The sequence below is a fragment of the Nestor notabilis genome, unplaced genomic scaffold, assembly GCF_000696875.1.
Source record: "Nestor notabilis isolate BGI_N333 unplaced genomic scaffold, ASM69687v1 scaffold2510, whole genome shotgun sequence".
Taxonomy (NCBI): domain Eukaryota; kingdom Metazoa; phylum Chordata; class Aves; order Psittaciformes; family Psittacidae; genus Nestor; species Nestor notabilis.
This window is the reverse complement of record NW_009912289.1, coordinates 83,379-96,849: the sequence shown is the minus strand read 5'-3', so window position 1 is coordinate 96,849 and position 13,471 is coordinate 83,379. Positions and strand designations below refer to the sequence as shown.

The window sequence follows — 13,471 nt, the reverse complement described above, 5'->3', positions numbered from 1 at the left end:
AGCAAAATGTGTTGAAAGTGTGACATCTTCCAAACTGTTTGACTGCTCTGCCGGCTGGATTTTTTGAAATAGAATTACTTTCATATCCAGAGTCAGTCATTACAAGAGTTAAGTCAATCAGAAACGTTAATAAGAGGAAGAAAGGCTATTTAACTAATTAATGTATTTGGCAATCTGCCAGCTTTTAGGAAGTCAAGTCATTAAATTGTTTATGTCCTTAAAATCTCCTCCCTTAGAGTCTGTGATCAACAAACAGTAGTTGATTGAGTGTTCTGACTGGCCTGCCTTCAGAGATCTGGAACATAATCTCAGGTTCCAAACTTTGCATCTTTTCCAGGGGAATAATGTAATTTTTTTAAGCTAGAATTCCTTTTGTCTTATGAAAGAATATATTCTTTTATGCTTCCTTTTTCTAAAGAAAGGAAATAAAAATAGTAATATTATTTCATCCCATTTAAAGTAAATTTTTTCACTGTCAAGGGTTAGTTTTAAAATACTATTTCATTTCATAGCCTGTATGACCTGGTCATAAGTTAGTATTCCATGTACCCTAAGAGGTCTCCTATATCACTGATAAAGAAAATGGGGAAGTTGCTTCAGTGGTCACAGTCTACTTTTCAGTTTCTTCATACTATCCAAATTCTTATTGCCACGTAGCGCACAGACTTCTCTCAGTAAGAAAATTGCTGCTTTAAGGGTATGCTAAAGCCTAGATTTGTAGTTCCTATATAATTATCACTGCATTCACCACCACGTTCCCCTTAATATTCAAAGTTCTGTACTGTCGGCAAGAGCTTGTAAGAAGCAAGCAGTCAGTTTAGAGGATATATATGAACTTTTATTGAAATGGATATGTGCCATAGGATTTTACTTTAAAGTAATTTTCAAATCAATTTCATTGATGTTATTTCAATGAAAGGCAGAGGGAGTTAGTTGTGTAGCCAAAACTAGGTATGAAGACATTGTTAGACCATGTTTTTTACTGGAATTTAAAAAAAAAAATCTTTAATATCCTTGAGTTAATGGTAGTATTTCTTTTTGAAATATAGATTGATATTTGTTCAGAAGAGCTGGGGAATAATGTGAGACCAGCTGCAACTTTATTAGGTGACATAAACGCTGTGACTGGACAGGTAATGTAATATCAGGTATCCTCCTGTTTTGAACTTAATTTCTTCTGCTTTATATAAAGTTACTGGAGAAAAAGAAGGAAAAAGAATGGTCAAGGAAAACCATTTTTCAGGCAACATATTAAATGTTAGAAGATTCTGATTAGTGTTACTGTGGTTGTGCTGGGATCTGTCTGGGTAATGTTATTCTTGATGCTTATGACGGTTTGTTATTTTTCAAGTATGCTGAAAGAAATGTCTGCAACATTTCAATGTTGTTTCAGCTCCTGGAAGAATTCAGCAAAAGATCATTGAAATATCCTTCTAATTCAGAGTGGTGGAAAAGACTAAGAGACAAAATGTTGAACAATGAGGAAAGATCAAAGGTAATGTTATAGTAAAGAAAAGAGGTTTCTTTCCGTAACAGGTACCAATGCATAGTTGGTTTTGTCACTGATTTATGTCAAAGCTCCTCAATTACTTCTGACAGTCATGTCACCCAGACTTTGAAAATTTATATTATTCTGGTACAGGCTTACTCTTGTCAGGCTTATGAGCTGTAAGTTAAGACTTAAAACTTAACTGTAAGTTAAGTACTCTAGGTTTTTTTATAAATTCAAACTGTGTGGAAGTCATTGAACTTTGGGAATGGTTTTTAAAGCCAGTAGTAGAAGACCACAGCCAGAGCTGCTGTATTATGGGCAATGACTTCTAAGCAATGGACAGGTGCTCCAAGTAGTCCAAGTGGAAGCTGTCTTACATGAAGAAACATTCTTAGTTTTCTTCTGTAATTGTGCTGGTTAGCAATGCTGGTGGAAGTATAATTTGTATTAAAAGCAAGTCACTATTCAGGCCACAATTCCACAGATACTTGGCATATGCCTAACTTCATGCAACTCAAGTTCAGATGCATGTTTCTGAGATTGGGATCTAAAATTCCAGCAGGATCACTCTTTTGATCTACCTCCCAGCTCACAGATGACAGCTTACTTAGGGTTAGCAATAGTCAAACATACATACAGAAAAATTTAATGCGCCTATAGGGTTAAAACTGAGTTTTAATAGCTTCCTGCTAATGATAGGGCATCCAAGGTTACCAAGTGAGCCTCTGATAAATACATTGTGTCACCAGGATAGGAACAGAAGCGGAGTAATCTTGATGTTAGTACATGGAAAACCAAATACTCCAGCCTTACCTAGCAGGGTGCTTTTTTATTTCCATCATTATTATTTACACATCTCAGTTCTGCACCATAGTATAAAGTCTATCCATAGGAGTTACTAATGTCTCTTATTTTTTAAGGGATTAGCATTACAGAAATCCCTGCCTATGAATTATTACACAGTCTTCCACCACATCAGAGAACTGATACCCAAGGACTGCATCTTAGTAAGTGAGGGAGCAAACACCATGGACATTGGACGAACTATGCTTCCAAATTACTATCCCCGTCAAAGGTGCGATATTTTCTTTGTTTGGCTGGCAACAGGATAGATCCATGTATAAATGTTTCCATTTAGGTGAGGAGTATGATGGTCCAGATTTTTTTTTTAATCCTTTTTAAAGGTTCTAAATGGAGGGGGGGGGGGAAGTTTAGTAAGTTGGGAGAGGGTTAAGGGAAGTTTTCCACTCATTTTCTGATGTCCTGTCATAGATTTTAACAATTCTCTACGACTTGTCTGTGTGCACTGCAACAGATAGTTTATCAGTCTTTTGTGTGGAAAGTGAGTGAGGAGCATCATGTTAAATTCCCTGATCTAGATGTTTCTTCTGTGCTCAGAGTCTGTAGTAAACTTTGATTTACAGTAAAAACAACTGTTGGATTCTCAAGTTAAAAAGAATTCATACAAAGAGGCTTTCTTTGAAACACACTTAAAACTAGGGAAAATATAAGAAGAATCAACTAATTTTGAAAATTGGATTGTATATTGGACACACTTTCATGTAAACCTGCATACCTAAAATATAGGCACTCAAATTTGGAAGTGTTGGTATGTCACTTTAATCATTATATGTAATCTAGTTTTAATGTAAGATGGAATTAAATGCCATTTCTTGAATGGGGGTGAAAAGTGAGCTCTGTCTGGTGAGGCGAAATTGCTGGACTGACTGTGAAGTTTATGCCTTCTTGTGAAAGTAGCTCTGAAGTCCTAAATGAACCTAAATATTTCTTTGTAAACAGAAAAATAACCAGCCAACCAAAAAAAAAAACCCCATGCTTCCAGTAAAGCTGGGGGAAGATTTTGGATTCCGCCCCCCCCCCCCCCCATTTAAAATAAGGGCACAGTAATGTTAATGGTTGTCTTTTCATATTGCATTGCACATATCTGAAAGCAAATTTGAAAAGTTAACCCCAGAATAATCTAGTTCTTTATGTACTTTTGTATCCATTTTGTGCTTCTGACTGAAATGATTTAACTTAATTACAGCTTTAAATCTGATTTCAGAAGTTGAACAGAAGACTAAAATTTGAACAGCATTATTTAACCAATTGCTTTGAGGATTTAAATATGGAAAGATTTCATGTAGTCTGCCTATCTCTACTGTAATTGAATGGTTTTGAAATACTGTTACTATGCAGGCTAAAAGCATACAATAATAGTTCTTTACTGTAGTACAACCAGTGTATGAGAGCTCTTAATTTTAATTAGAATTCCTGTATGTTTATATCACTTAAAATATTTGCAGTCTTATAAAATGTTTGACTGAATATAATAATTTATACACCTGGTATCTATATACTAATTGTTTATTTAACAGTATTTGAATACTATATGGAAAATTATTGAAAGTAAAGACAAGTCATTATGGATCAGTTTAAAAGCCTGAGTAGAAATGAAGGGATAATAATTCTGTATTGTCCCCTTTAGGCTTGATGCAGGTACTTTTGGAACAATGGGAGTTGGACTGGGGTTTGCTATAGCAGCTGCAATGGTAGCTAAGGACCGAACACCTGAAAAGCGAGTCATCTGCATAGAAGGAGATAGTGCTTTTGGATTTTCTGGGATGGAGGTGGAGACTATTTGCAGGTAACTGTTTTTTGCTCAAGACCTTCTTCATGTATTGCCAAGATCAATTTAACTAGGTAGCCAAGGACGCTGGTCTTAGATGGTGTACTCATAAAAGCCCATGAATACAAGCCAAAAAATATACATGGTCGATTTTATGCTGTTTAGACATAATGTGTTACCACCAGTGATGAGTGGATCATGTTTCAGGAGGAAATGTTGGGGGTTTTTTTAATTATTTATTTTCCTTTTAAGGCAAAGTAACACTTTTAATACCTTACAGAAAGGTGCACGTATTTCAGAATTCTTCCAAATACATCTATTTGTAGATACAACTTGCCAATCCTGATTATCATCATAAACAACAATGGGATTTACACTGGTTTGGGTGCAGATGCCTGGAAGGAGGTGTTAAAGTTTGGAGATCCTGCTACATGGTGAGCATCTTTGAAGAATGTCCTGTTAATTAAGGAAGAAGTGGCCAAAATGGTCATTCCCTTCACTTTTAATGCTTTGTCATTTAGATTGAAATTTTTCATTAAGTGAACTTAGTTGTAGGCTAAGTTTGTGTAAGTAAGAACCAGTTACCAAAGGTAAGCAAACAACCTAATTGTTTGCACAGACTATTGTTTGCACAACTGTGCAGCACAGAGATGTCTCTCTATTAGTTGTCTCAGGGTCCTGCAGCAGTTCAGGCCACACATAGCAGGCTAACCTCCAAAATCATAATAACCTTCAAAATTGCCTGAGGCTTGTACTCTGAGATTACATTGGGCTTCTGCTTCTGGAGCTGAGAACTCTGCCAAGGAAACTAGGCTAAAGCTTTGCTCTGGAATGTCTCCAGAAGATAAAAATCAGTATGCTACCTTATAGCTTTAATGGTATAGGAAACTTAGTTCTTCCAGCCCAGAAGAATTCATCAGGCCAGGACAATAATCATCTTAGCACTGATTTAAAAGTGTGAAGTAATTAAATTAGTGTCTGGCAATTCTTCCCTGCTATTAATCAGAGGTTTTCCATTTTGTTACAGTGTGCCTCCTGTGTCTCTCCTGCCAAATTCACACTATGAGGAAATTATGTCTGCCTTTGGAGGTAAAGGATACTTTGTTAAAACACCAGAAGAATTGCAGAATGCTCTGAAAGCAAGCCTGACTGACAAGCAGACACCTTCTCTTATAAACGTAATGATTGATCCACAGTCCGACAGAAAGAAACAGGTATGTATATATATTCTCCTTTCGTTCTCTGCAAACTTCATGTAGGCAAGCCTCTGACATCCTCAGGTGGTATCACTTAAACCACAGAAAAAGCATAGTGTCTTTAATTAGTGTTTCTGGGAACTTACGTTCTTTCTTTTCATTCCTGACAACTTCAGACAGTTTCTGAGCACTCTTTACATGCTGGTAGTCAGTACATAATTGTATCCTATTCCTCTTTTGTTTGTCCATTCTGATACAGTTTTCATCCTGGTTTTGTTTCTTTCTTCTAGGAGTTTCCCTGGCTGACTCGTTCTAACCTGTAGTAGAAGATGAAGGTGATGGTGGTGGAAGGCAGTGCGTTAAGCAAAACCAAATCAGTTTCCAGAAGCGGAACTGGTACAACTCCATTTTACATAAACATTGGAACAAAATGGGATTCTAGAACTGGTATTAGAGGACTCTTTAAATGCTGAAATTAAGTAATTGTAAAATGAGGGACACACATGAATCTATACCAGGTCTTGTAGCAGATTGTACAGGAATACTGATAAGACTATATACTACTTCTTTTACTCAGAGCCATACCCATCAAGATTTGTGAATTGAAGTCTGGATGTTCTGGATGAAGGGAGTAAGCTGGTGTTTTTATGCCGACTGAGACACAGACATCTTTGGCAGTGTGCAATTATAGTAGTTTCATTTTTAACTGACCACTAGCATGCTGCTTTTTTTTTGTGGTCCTGTAAGGACCAAAACAAAGCATCTTGTCAAAAAGTGCTGGTTGGCCTCATTATGCCTTGAAGCCTGTCGGGTTGATAGTCACTTCCTAATTTTACAGGCTACATTTTCAGCTTCTGCTGCAGGTAGAAGGAAGCAGTGTATTAAAAATGCAGACTTACTCAAGGGCTCTGTCTATTGCATTTGTTTTTGTTAGCGGGACAGGGCTTGTAGAGGGGAAAAAAAATCTTAGAAGTTTTGTCTGAAGCTTTGCTCTTTGCGAAGGCGCTATCATCCCTATAGGCTGAAAGCAGGACTGCATTTATTAGCAAGATTTCAAGGATTAATAGATTGTGAATCTTTATGATCAGAAGCATTTTTAAAAATTAAAAAGAAAAACCCTCACCAGAACAATAACATAAGTGTTAGGTTGGAGCTTAATGTATTCATACTGTGGCGGGTTAATTGTGAAACTGAAGTTCTTCCTGTAACATACTTACTGTATAGAAACTTAGTGGCCAGCTTGCTCTGACTGTGATGCAGAGGTAATGTTTGAAGTGGATAATTGGCCTACCTGAGGTTCTATCTACTGTGCTTTCATTTATTGTTGCACCTGACAGCTCTTACTTAGAGCTCACATTTTAAAAATGAAGTAATTCTTTTGCTGTGCTTCTGTCACGGACTCCAGCAGCTACTACTCAGTCTACCACTGAACAGGTTACTTTGTGTCTTCTTAAATGTACAAGAGGTTCTTTGATGTTATATATGTAAAAGAGAAAATTCTGCCTTTGACTTCGGTTTTGATTGCTTTATAGTCTATTATTCCATAGACTTTAAGTGCTGGTTAACTAGTTAAAGGCACTTGGATGACCCAAGGAAGAGGAGAACTGGGCTGGCAGCAGATCCTGGCCTACAGTTAAGTTTGTTGCAGAAAGCTTGGCTTATTAGTGCTTGCTCTTCAGTCTTGGTCTGGCACAAAGCCATGGGTTACTGTTAGGCAGAGGACTGTCTCTGCACGCTTATGCAGAAAGAGAGCATCAGACATGAGCAAGAGTACCACAGTCTGACTTAGAGGTACCACTTTGTGTTAGGGGTGTGGGAATAGCCATGTGGCACTATGAACACTTGAGTCAAGGTGATATTTTTGGGAGGGCTGCTAACAACTGCAAAAAGATAAAATGTGCAGAATGGATGCAACTCATGAACAAGTGTAAGGCTGTGAGACGGCAGAGTTGCTGTATTCTCTGGAGTACTCTGCAAGGAATGTGGAACATTGCATCTTGTCACTAATTTTGTTTCATTCTTTTTAACTCTCAAAAGTTGATTTTAATATGTTGCAGTGATTAGAAACAATCCATTATGATGATGTAAAATACTGTAAGAGTTAATGCTGAGACTGACCACAGGGGAGATATGTACATTGGATATGCAAATGCAGAAATTCTTGGTTTATATTTGAAAATTAATAAAAAGTGATTTTCATAAGTTTTGTTCTTTAATGAGAGTATTTAAACTGTATCAGTGTTTTGTGTCAGCTTTTGGAAATCAGCTTACATTGGATGTTCAGGAAAGTTGTTGAATAACCACAATAACATGTACAATTCATTTTAATAAGTGAAGATGCCTAGTAAATGGAAGGCAAAGAATTTGAAACTTTCAAGGTGATAAGGGGAGGTGATAACATAATGAAATAAAAAAAAATAACACTTCAGTCTTGGATAGATGAAACTATATGAAAGAAAACCATTTCGGAGATGAAACAGAAATAAAGTATTTCTGAATTGTCCTAATTTTATTAAGAGGAGCAAAATATTACAGATGCCGTAAGTCTGGGGAATGCTGATGTATTGAAGTTTTCCTTCAAGCCCAGAGCATGGAATTAAAGGTATTGAACAGACTCAAGACCCCAGACTTAAGAGGAAGAAAATGACAGAGCCTGGGATGAGGGAAGCTGTTGTGGAAGAGGTACTGAGTGTAAATACTGAGACTTAACCGGCGACCAACAGGTGGTTACAGGAACAGTGCTGGAGATGTCCAAAACCCATCAGGTAATTTACCTGTGGGACGACAGGTAAATCAGCAGCCACAACACAATAGCCAGGGATAAGGAATAAGAAGTAAGGTTTGTTACTGTCTCAGCACCTCACAAGACAGTTTCAAGTGTTGAGTGTATGTTCCTGCATCCTTTTGGTGTGTTCAGCTTGCTAACTGGTTTAGTTTGCAGTAATTGATAACTTTTAGTTTCTTATTTAGTCTGCAGTTTGCCCTGTGAACGTTTGGGGGGTATATGTTGTGTATGCTTGGCTTTGGTTGTGCCATATAGCACATACCCACTTTGATGAGGAGTGAGACATATACTTGGTCTGGCTAGATTTGTTCTTAAGCACACATGCAAAATCCCAAGTACACTTAAAACAAGTAGCAGTGCATCTTCAGGCCTGCCACTCCATACCCAAGAAACCAGCACATACTGGCGGTAAACTATAGTAAAAGTCCTATTAAGAAATGTGACTTCATTCCTGATGTAGTTCCTATACATTGGAATCAAAATCCCCATTGCAGCTCTTACTATGCTATTTAAAGAGCTTGATGGCTGTGTTTAGAGAAGAGTGGTGGTTTGAGGTGATCTACTTACTGGTGTTCTGAGGCCAGACCAGGTAGCATAGCTGATTGTCTTTAAGACATACAGGCAATGTGACTTCTGCTGATTTATTTACTTAAAACTGAATATTGTAAAGAGTAAGAAACAGCTATTTTGGAGGAGCAATTTGCTGTTTCTTTGGGTGATTTAATTGAAACCAGATGGACAAGGTTTAAAGAGGCCCTCAGTAAAGCAGGCCCTTCCAGCTAATTATGTCACACGAATATAAAAGAGAATTATTTCAGTGTCTGTGCTTTCCTGGAATCTCTAGGCTGACTGAAATAGTGCAGAAATAAGAGAAATTAATAGAATGACAGTTTGCTTGCTTGAGTCAATATTCTTAGAAATCTTTTGTTTTCATCAGCCTTTTCAAGGGGGGGATATTGATACGGAAGCACATTACTGAAAATACTGTATAGAACAGTTTAATTCAGAATTCCTTTACTTTTTGTCAGCTATAGGACATCTGAGCAATCCAACTAGCAAATACCTTGTATCAAATTCTAAACTGGATGCAGAGAAAAAGGATGCTTTCGAAGACAGGATTTGAATTGCTGGAGTTTGGAGTTGAAGGAATGGATTAGCAGCCCATCTAGGGTTGTGTAAATGACCATGGGCACATGAATGTCAGCATCACAGAGTATCTTTGCCCATAGCTAATGGGAGATTTCCTCCAGTACTTTGTGTTGGTAATGCACATGAAGAAGATAGAGAAAGATGATATAAGTCTTCTTATACCTTAAGTCTACACAGCAACATAGGTTTTCACATAAGTGATACCTTTACACTAAAACTCAGTAGTAAGAGCTGTTTTTTCCTCCAAGTTTACATCCCTGTGAGCCAAATTGCTACTTGGTAAGGATGTCTTAAATACAAATGATTGAAGCTTCAAAAGTAGGACTTTATAATGGAAATGCTAATGCAGTCTTAATTACAGCTCCCTGATTCTGCAAAAGAAGCTGGGAAAATGCATTTGTCCAGTTAGATTAGGTTCAGCTGTTAGCCTGTGTTTGGAGAATGACAACCCTGGCATCCCACAATGACTGGGCAGTATGTAGTGCCCATCCATTTTGTATGCTGCTGCAGTAAGAGCGTGGCCTGGGCTTCAAAGTGTGAAAATAAAGCCTCTCCACCCGTAACCTGACCCAGCACCCCTGGAGATCAGCATGAAATTTGCCACCAGCTTACAATACCATGGCAGTTTTAAAACATACATGCAGGCTGCCCAACAACTATGGTGCTATAGAGAAATCTCATTGAGTTCTGCTTACTGTAATGTCATGGTCAGCACTTTTGGTCATCCGTTTGCTAAAATAAAGAAAAAAGCAAATTTGGCAACGTACTGCTGCTTCTTCCTGCTGTTCTACTGTGACCTGTTTCTTTACACATCCCCAGCTTCATAATGTTGATTCTTTTGTCAGGCCTTTGGATAAACCCATGAGTGTTTTCTACTACTGCTTCAGCAGCTCTGCTCCTGGTTTTGCATTCTGCAAGGTACAGGATCCCCATAAACATTTTAGTGCCCCGAGGTACTCATGAGAGGCGGGGAAAACCCACTGTGGGAAAATCAGGCATCCTTCTGTGTTAAAAACAAGGTATCTGAAGCTTTTTCAAGCCCTTGTTTGGCAAGACACTTACAGAACATGCTCAATTTCAGGAGCAGCTTCATTGATTTCTCTTGCTTGCCTGAGGTTACGCTTGTCATTAAGACTTTTCCTGAATCCGTGGTGCTCTGGGCACTCATCGATAGGGCTCCTCTACAGAAGGCCACAGTGCCTATGTGAAGGGACATTCTCCTATGAAAGTATGCGCTGGTGTTTGGATCCATGCTTACGTGCATCTTTAACAGGCCATAGTGCAGTATGAAAATTGGGAATAGGATGCTGCATTGCCAGCATCCATTAAGCTCTCTGGATTGAAGAGTCCTGAGCCTAGCGTGACCATAACAACAATAACATTAGTGCTTTGTAGTGTTTAATTGATTGGGCTGTTTGGCAAGCTAGGTGATAAATCACATCATAGATTAGGAGTCATGAGAGCCAGCTACTGCCAGATACTCTTCTGTTCTGTGCCTCCAGCAGCACTGCAGTGATAGTAGTATGGGCAGAGATCTGCAGACTTTTACTAATAGAAGTAAATAACAGTACTGGACAATCCAAATGAAAATGAGATGGAAGAATTACTATTTCTGTCTCCTCTAAATACGAATATCAAGAACAGACTGGGTTACAGTTGTGACTTCTTTGTGATTCACCACCCTAGGATGTTAAAAGCTATTTATCTACTTGCCTACTACTAAATGTGGGCCTCAGTTGGCCAGGACTCCCATTGTCAAGGCCATTGTACACATGGATTTCTATGAGCATCTTCCTTTTCCTGTAGAGCATTTTTCTATGACTAATTCTAGGATTTATTTATATTTGTCCAGGATTTCCAAATACCTGGCAATCCTGGATACATCTCTTGATTCTGCGTAGGCTTATGATCTTGTGCGATGAGTGCATCTCATCCAAGAAGTATCATGTGTTCAGCGTGGTGGTCTGCTCCTGTTCAGTAGATACAGCACAATAGGTATGTGTTAGGCTTACTCTGCGTTCACCAAATAACCATATGGTACCTGAACATTGTGAGCAGCCATCAAACTTTGCATATTTGATCAACACATTCAGCAAGTCCAGGGGGTTCCTGCCTGTATAGATTTTTACAGCATGTGCGTGCACTGTAGGGAAGCATCGGTTTTCTGCATGTCTACCACATTATGTATATGGACATATGTCAGCTGTGAATGTAGTGCTGCCAGTATGCAAAATTTTATACAGTCCCACACTGAATGCCATATGATTTGCAGTTTGAAAGGCAGGGTCTAGAAGGCAGCTGAAGCAGGAAAGGGGAAGCAGAGTAATCTTATAAAGGTCTGTGGTTCAATTATTGTTTTGAAATTGTTCTACTTTGTTGTGCCTTCCACCATTACAAGGCCACAGTGGGGTTCTGATTGCTTTGATGGAAGTCACTTTGCATTATCCCATGGTTTTTAATCATGTCCATAACTTTTCTGTTCTGTAGTTTGTTCTATTATCATCAGCGGAAAAATAAATGATATATGGTGATTACTCATAGGAGGAAAAGAAGTGAAGGACTGTCTCTGAAATAGGTCTAAAAGTGCAAAATTAGAGTTTTGACCTGAACTTTCTAAAAATGGGGTGAGAGCTCTGGAAACAAATAAAAGTGTAAAGATACTCTGAAAGGTGTAAAAATATTTTGGATTCCCTGCCCAGTTTTGCATTTCTGTGAACATGGAGGGTGGAGAAAGGAGGAGGCTGGAAGGCCACCACTTGTTGTGCAGTGTGTAGCATCCATTAAGTGGCTGATTTCCAAAAAGGGGTTGCTTTTGGAAGTTGCTAGACAGCAATGTCCTGCCTTCACCCTATTCATCCAGTGGGTAATCTGAAGATTTACTAGTGCTGGCTTGCCTTTAACTGGCCACCTGCCCTGTGCCTGATACCCAGCTGGGTGAGTGGCACAGGTGGAGCTGTGGAGTAAGCCAGAACTCCATCATGTGGTTGAATTTACTTCATTGCACAGTTAGTGGGTCTACTCCTATATGAGCTTCTCAGTTAAATATAAATACACCAGCATTGTGTCAGCTGTTTGTTGGTTTTCTGCACTTACTGTCTTCTTTACTTCAGCAGCTGCTTTTGTACTTCAGGTAACACCTTCTGGGTTGAAAAGCTCAAGCAATAGCTACTTAAGCAGGTAAGCTGTATAGACTTTGCTTTTCCATCATGTGTTGGTTGGCTTTTGACGTTTCTAGTTGCTGTGGTATCTACTCAAAATAGGACTCTTTTAAACTGCAGTTGATTTGCTGTAATAAGACTGTGGGGGTCTTTACCTGTGAATGCTAAACTGCAGAACTGCAGAGAACTCTGAGGTTCTCACTGTAGAACAGGTTTTTAAAGTCAAGTCCTCAAAATCCCTTCTTCTCACTTAGGCCGTTAGGGTATCTTGTAAGACTCAGAAACTGCAGTGTGAAATTTTTGCTGTGTTTCTTTCTTAAGCTAATATTATATGAAACAGAAATACTGCCAAAGCCGTTATATTTCCATTCAATGAATGCTACTCCTGGTATCAGAGTCACAATTCTAGGTGAGACAAGAATAAGAATTATAGGTTACTTCTGTTTCAAACAATCACATAAATTTGTATAAAAATTTTAAGATTTTTCATTTATTTATTCCCCCAAAGATTTGCAATATTTTTATTCCCAAATATTTATGGATCTTCTTCACTGGTTGCACCGTGAAGTCATATTAATGTGGGGTTTCCCTATACCTAGCAACAGCAGCAGCAGTGAATACAGAAGAAAAAAAAGTCCTTTGTTATTGATTGCTATTTGGATAATAGAGACAAGCCCTCTGATCTCAGAGCACCAGCCTTAACTACCTGCTGCAGAGCTATCTGAAGGGAGCAGAAGCTTTCCATTGGCTTTATGAGCCCATGGGAATAGCCATAAGAATGCACCGCTTGACTGAGCAAGTTCACAGGTGATAGATAGCTCGGGGGCCTGGAAAGCACACGTCTGTCAAATTTCTCACATCTTGTAAGATTCACACTGCTATGTGACACTTCCCCTCCCCAGGATTGTCTGTGTCCCATGCACCAATGCCACAGTGGTCAGAAACAAGCAGTGTAACCAGGTGTACATCGTTGTCATCTAGCATGGGGTGTCAGTCTTGTGCACTGTCACCTAAGTCAAAAGCAAAAAGCCCGCAGCCATTGTCCATTTTATTTCCAACAGG

General features: G+C 38.6%; 1 protein-coding gene across 1 annotated transcript in view; it reads left to right on the top strand.

The window, feature by feature from the left end:
- The window catches only part of HACL1 (2-hydroxyacyl-CoA lyase 1), a gene marked incomplete at its 5' end in the record, with an annotated part of 20,377 nt that extends 14,737 nt beyond the window's left edge, over positions 1 to 5,640 (top strand). Inside the window, 7 exons of the mRNA XM_010018728.1 lie at positions 1,050 to 1,133; positions 1,394 to 1,495; positions 2,413 to 2,567; positions 3,981 to 4,139; positions 4,448 to 4,555; positions 5,149 to 5,335; positions 5,608 to 5,640. Coding sequence (XP_010017030.1) covers positions 1,050 to 1,133; positions 1,394 to 1,495; positions 2,413 to 2,567; positions 3,981 to 4,139; positions 4,448 to 4,555; positions 5,149 to 5,335; positions 5,608 to 5,640 — 828 coding nt within the window. The remainder of the gene's footprint in view (positions 1 to 1,049; positions 1,134 to 1,393; positions 1,496 to 2,412; positions 2,568 to 3,980; positions 4,140 to 4,447; positions 4,556 to 5,148; positions 5,336 to 5,607) is intronic.
- Positions 5,641 to 13,471: the final 7,831 nt, after the last annotated feature.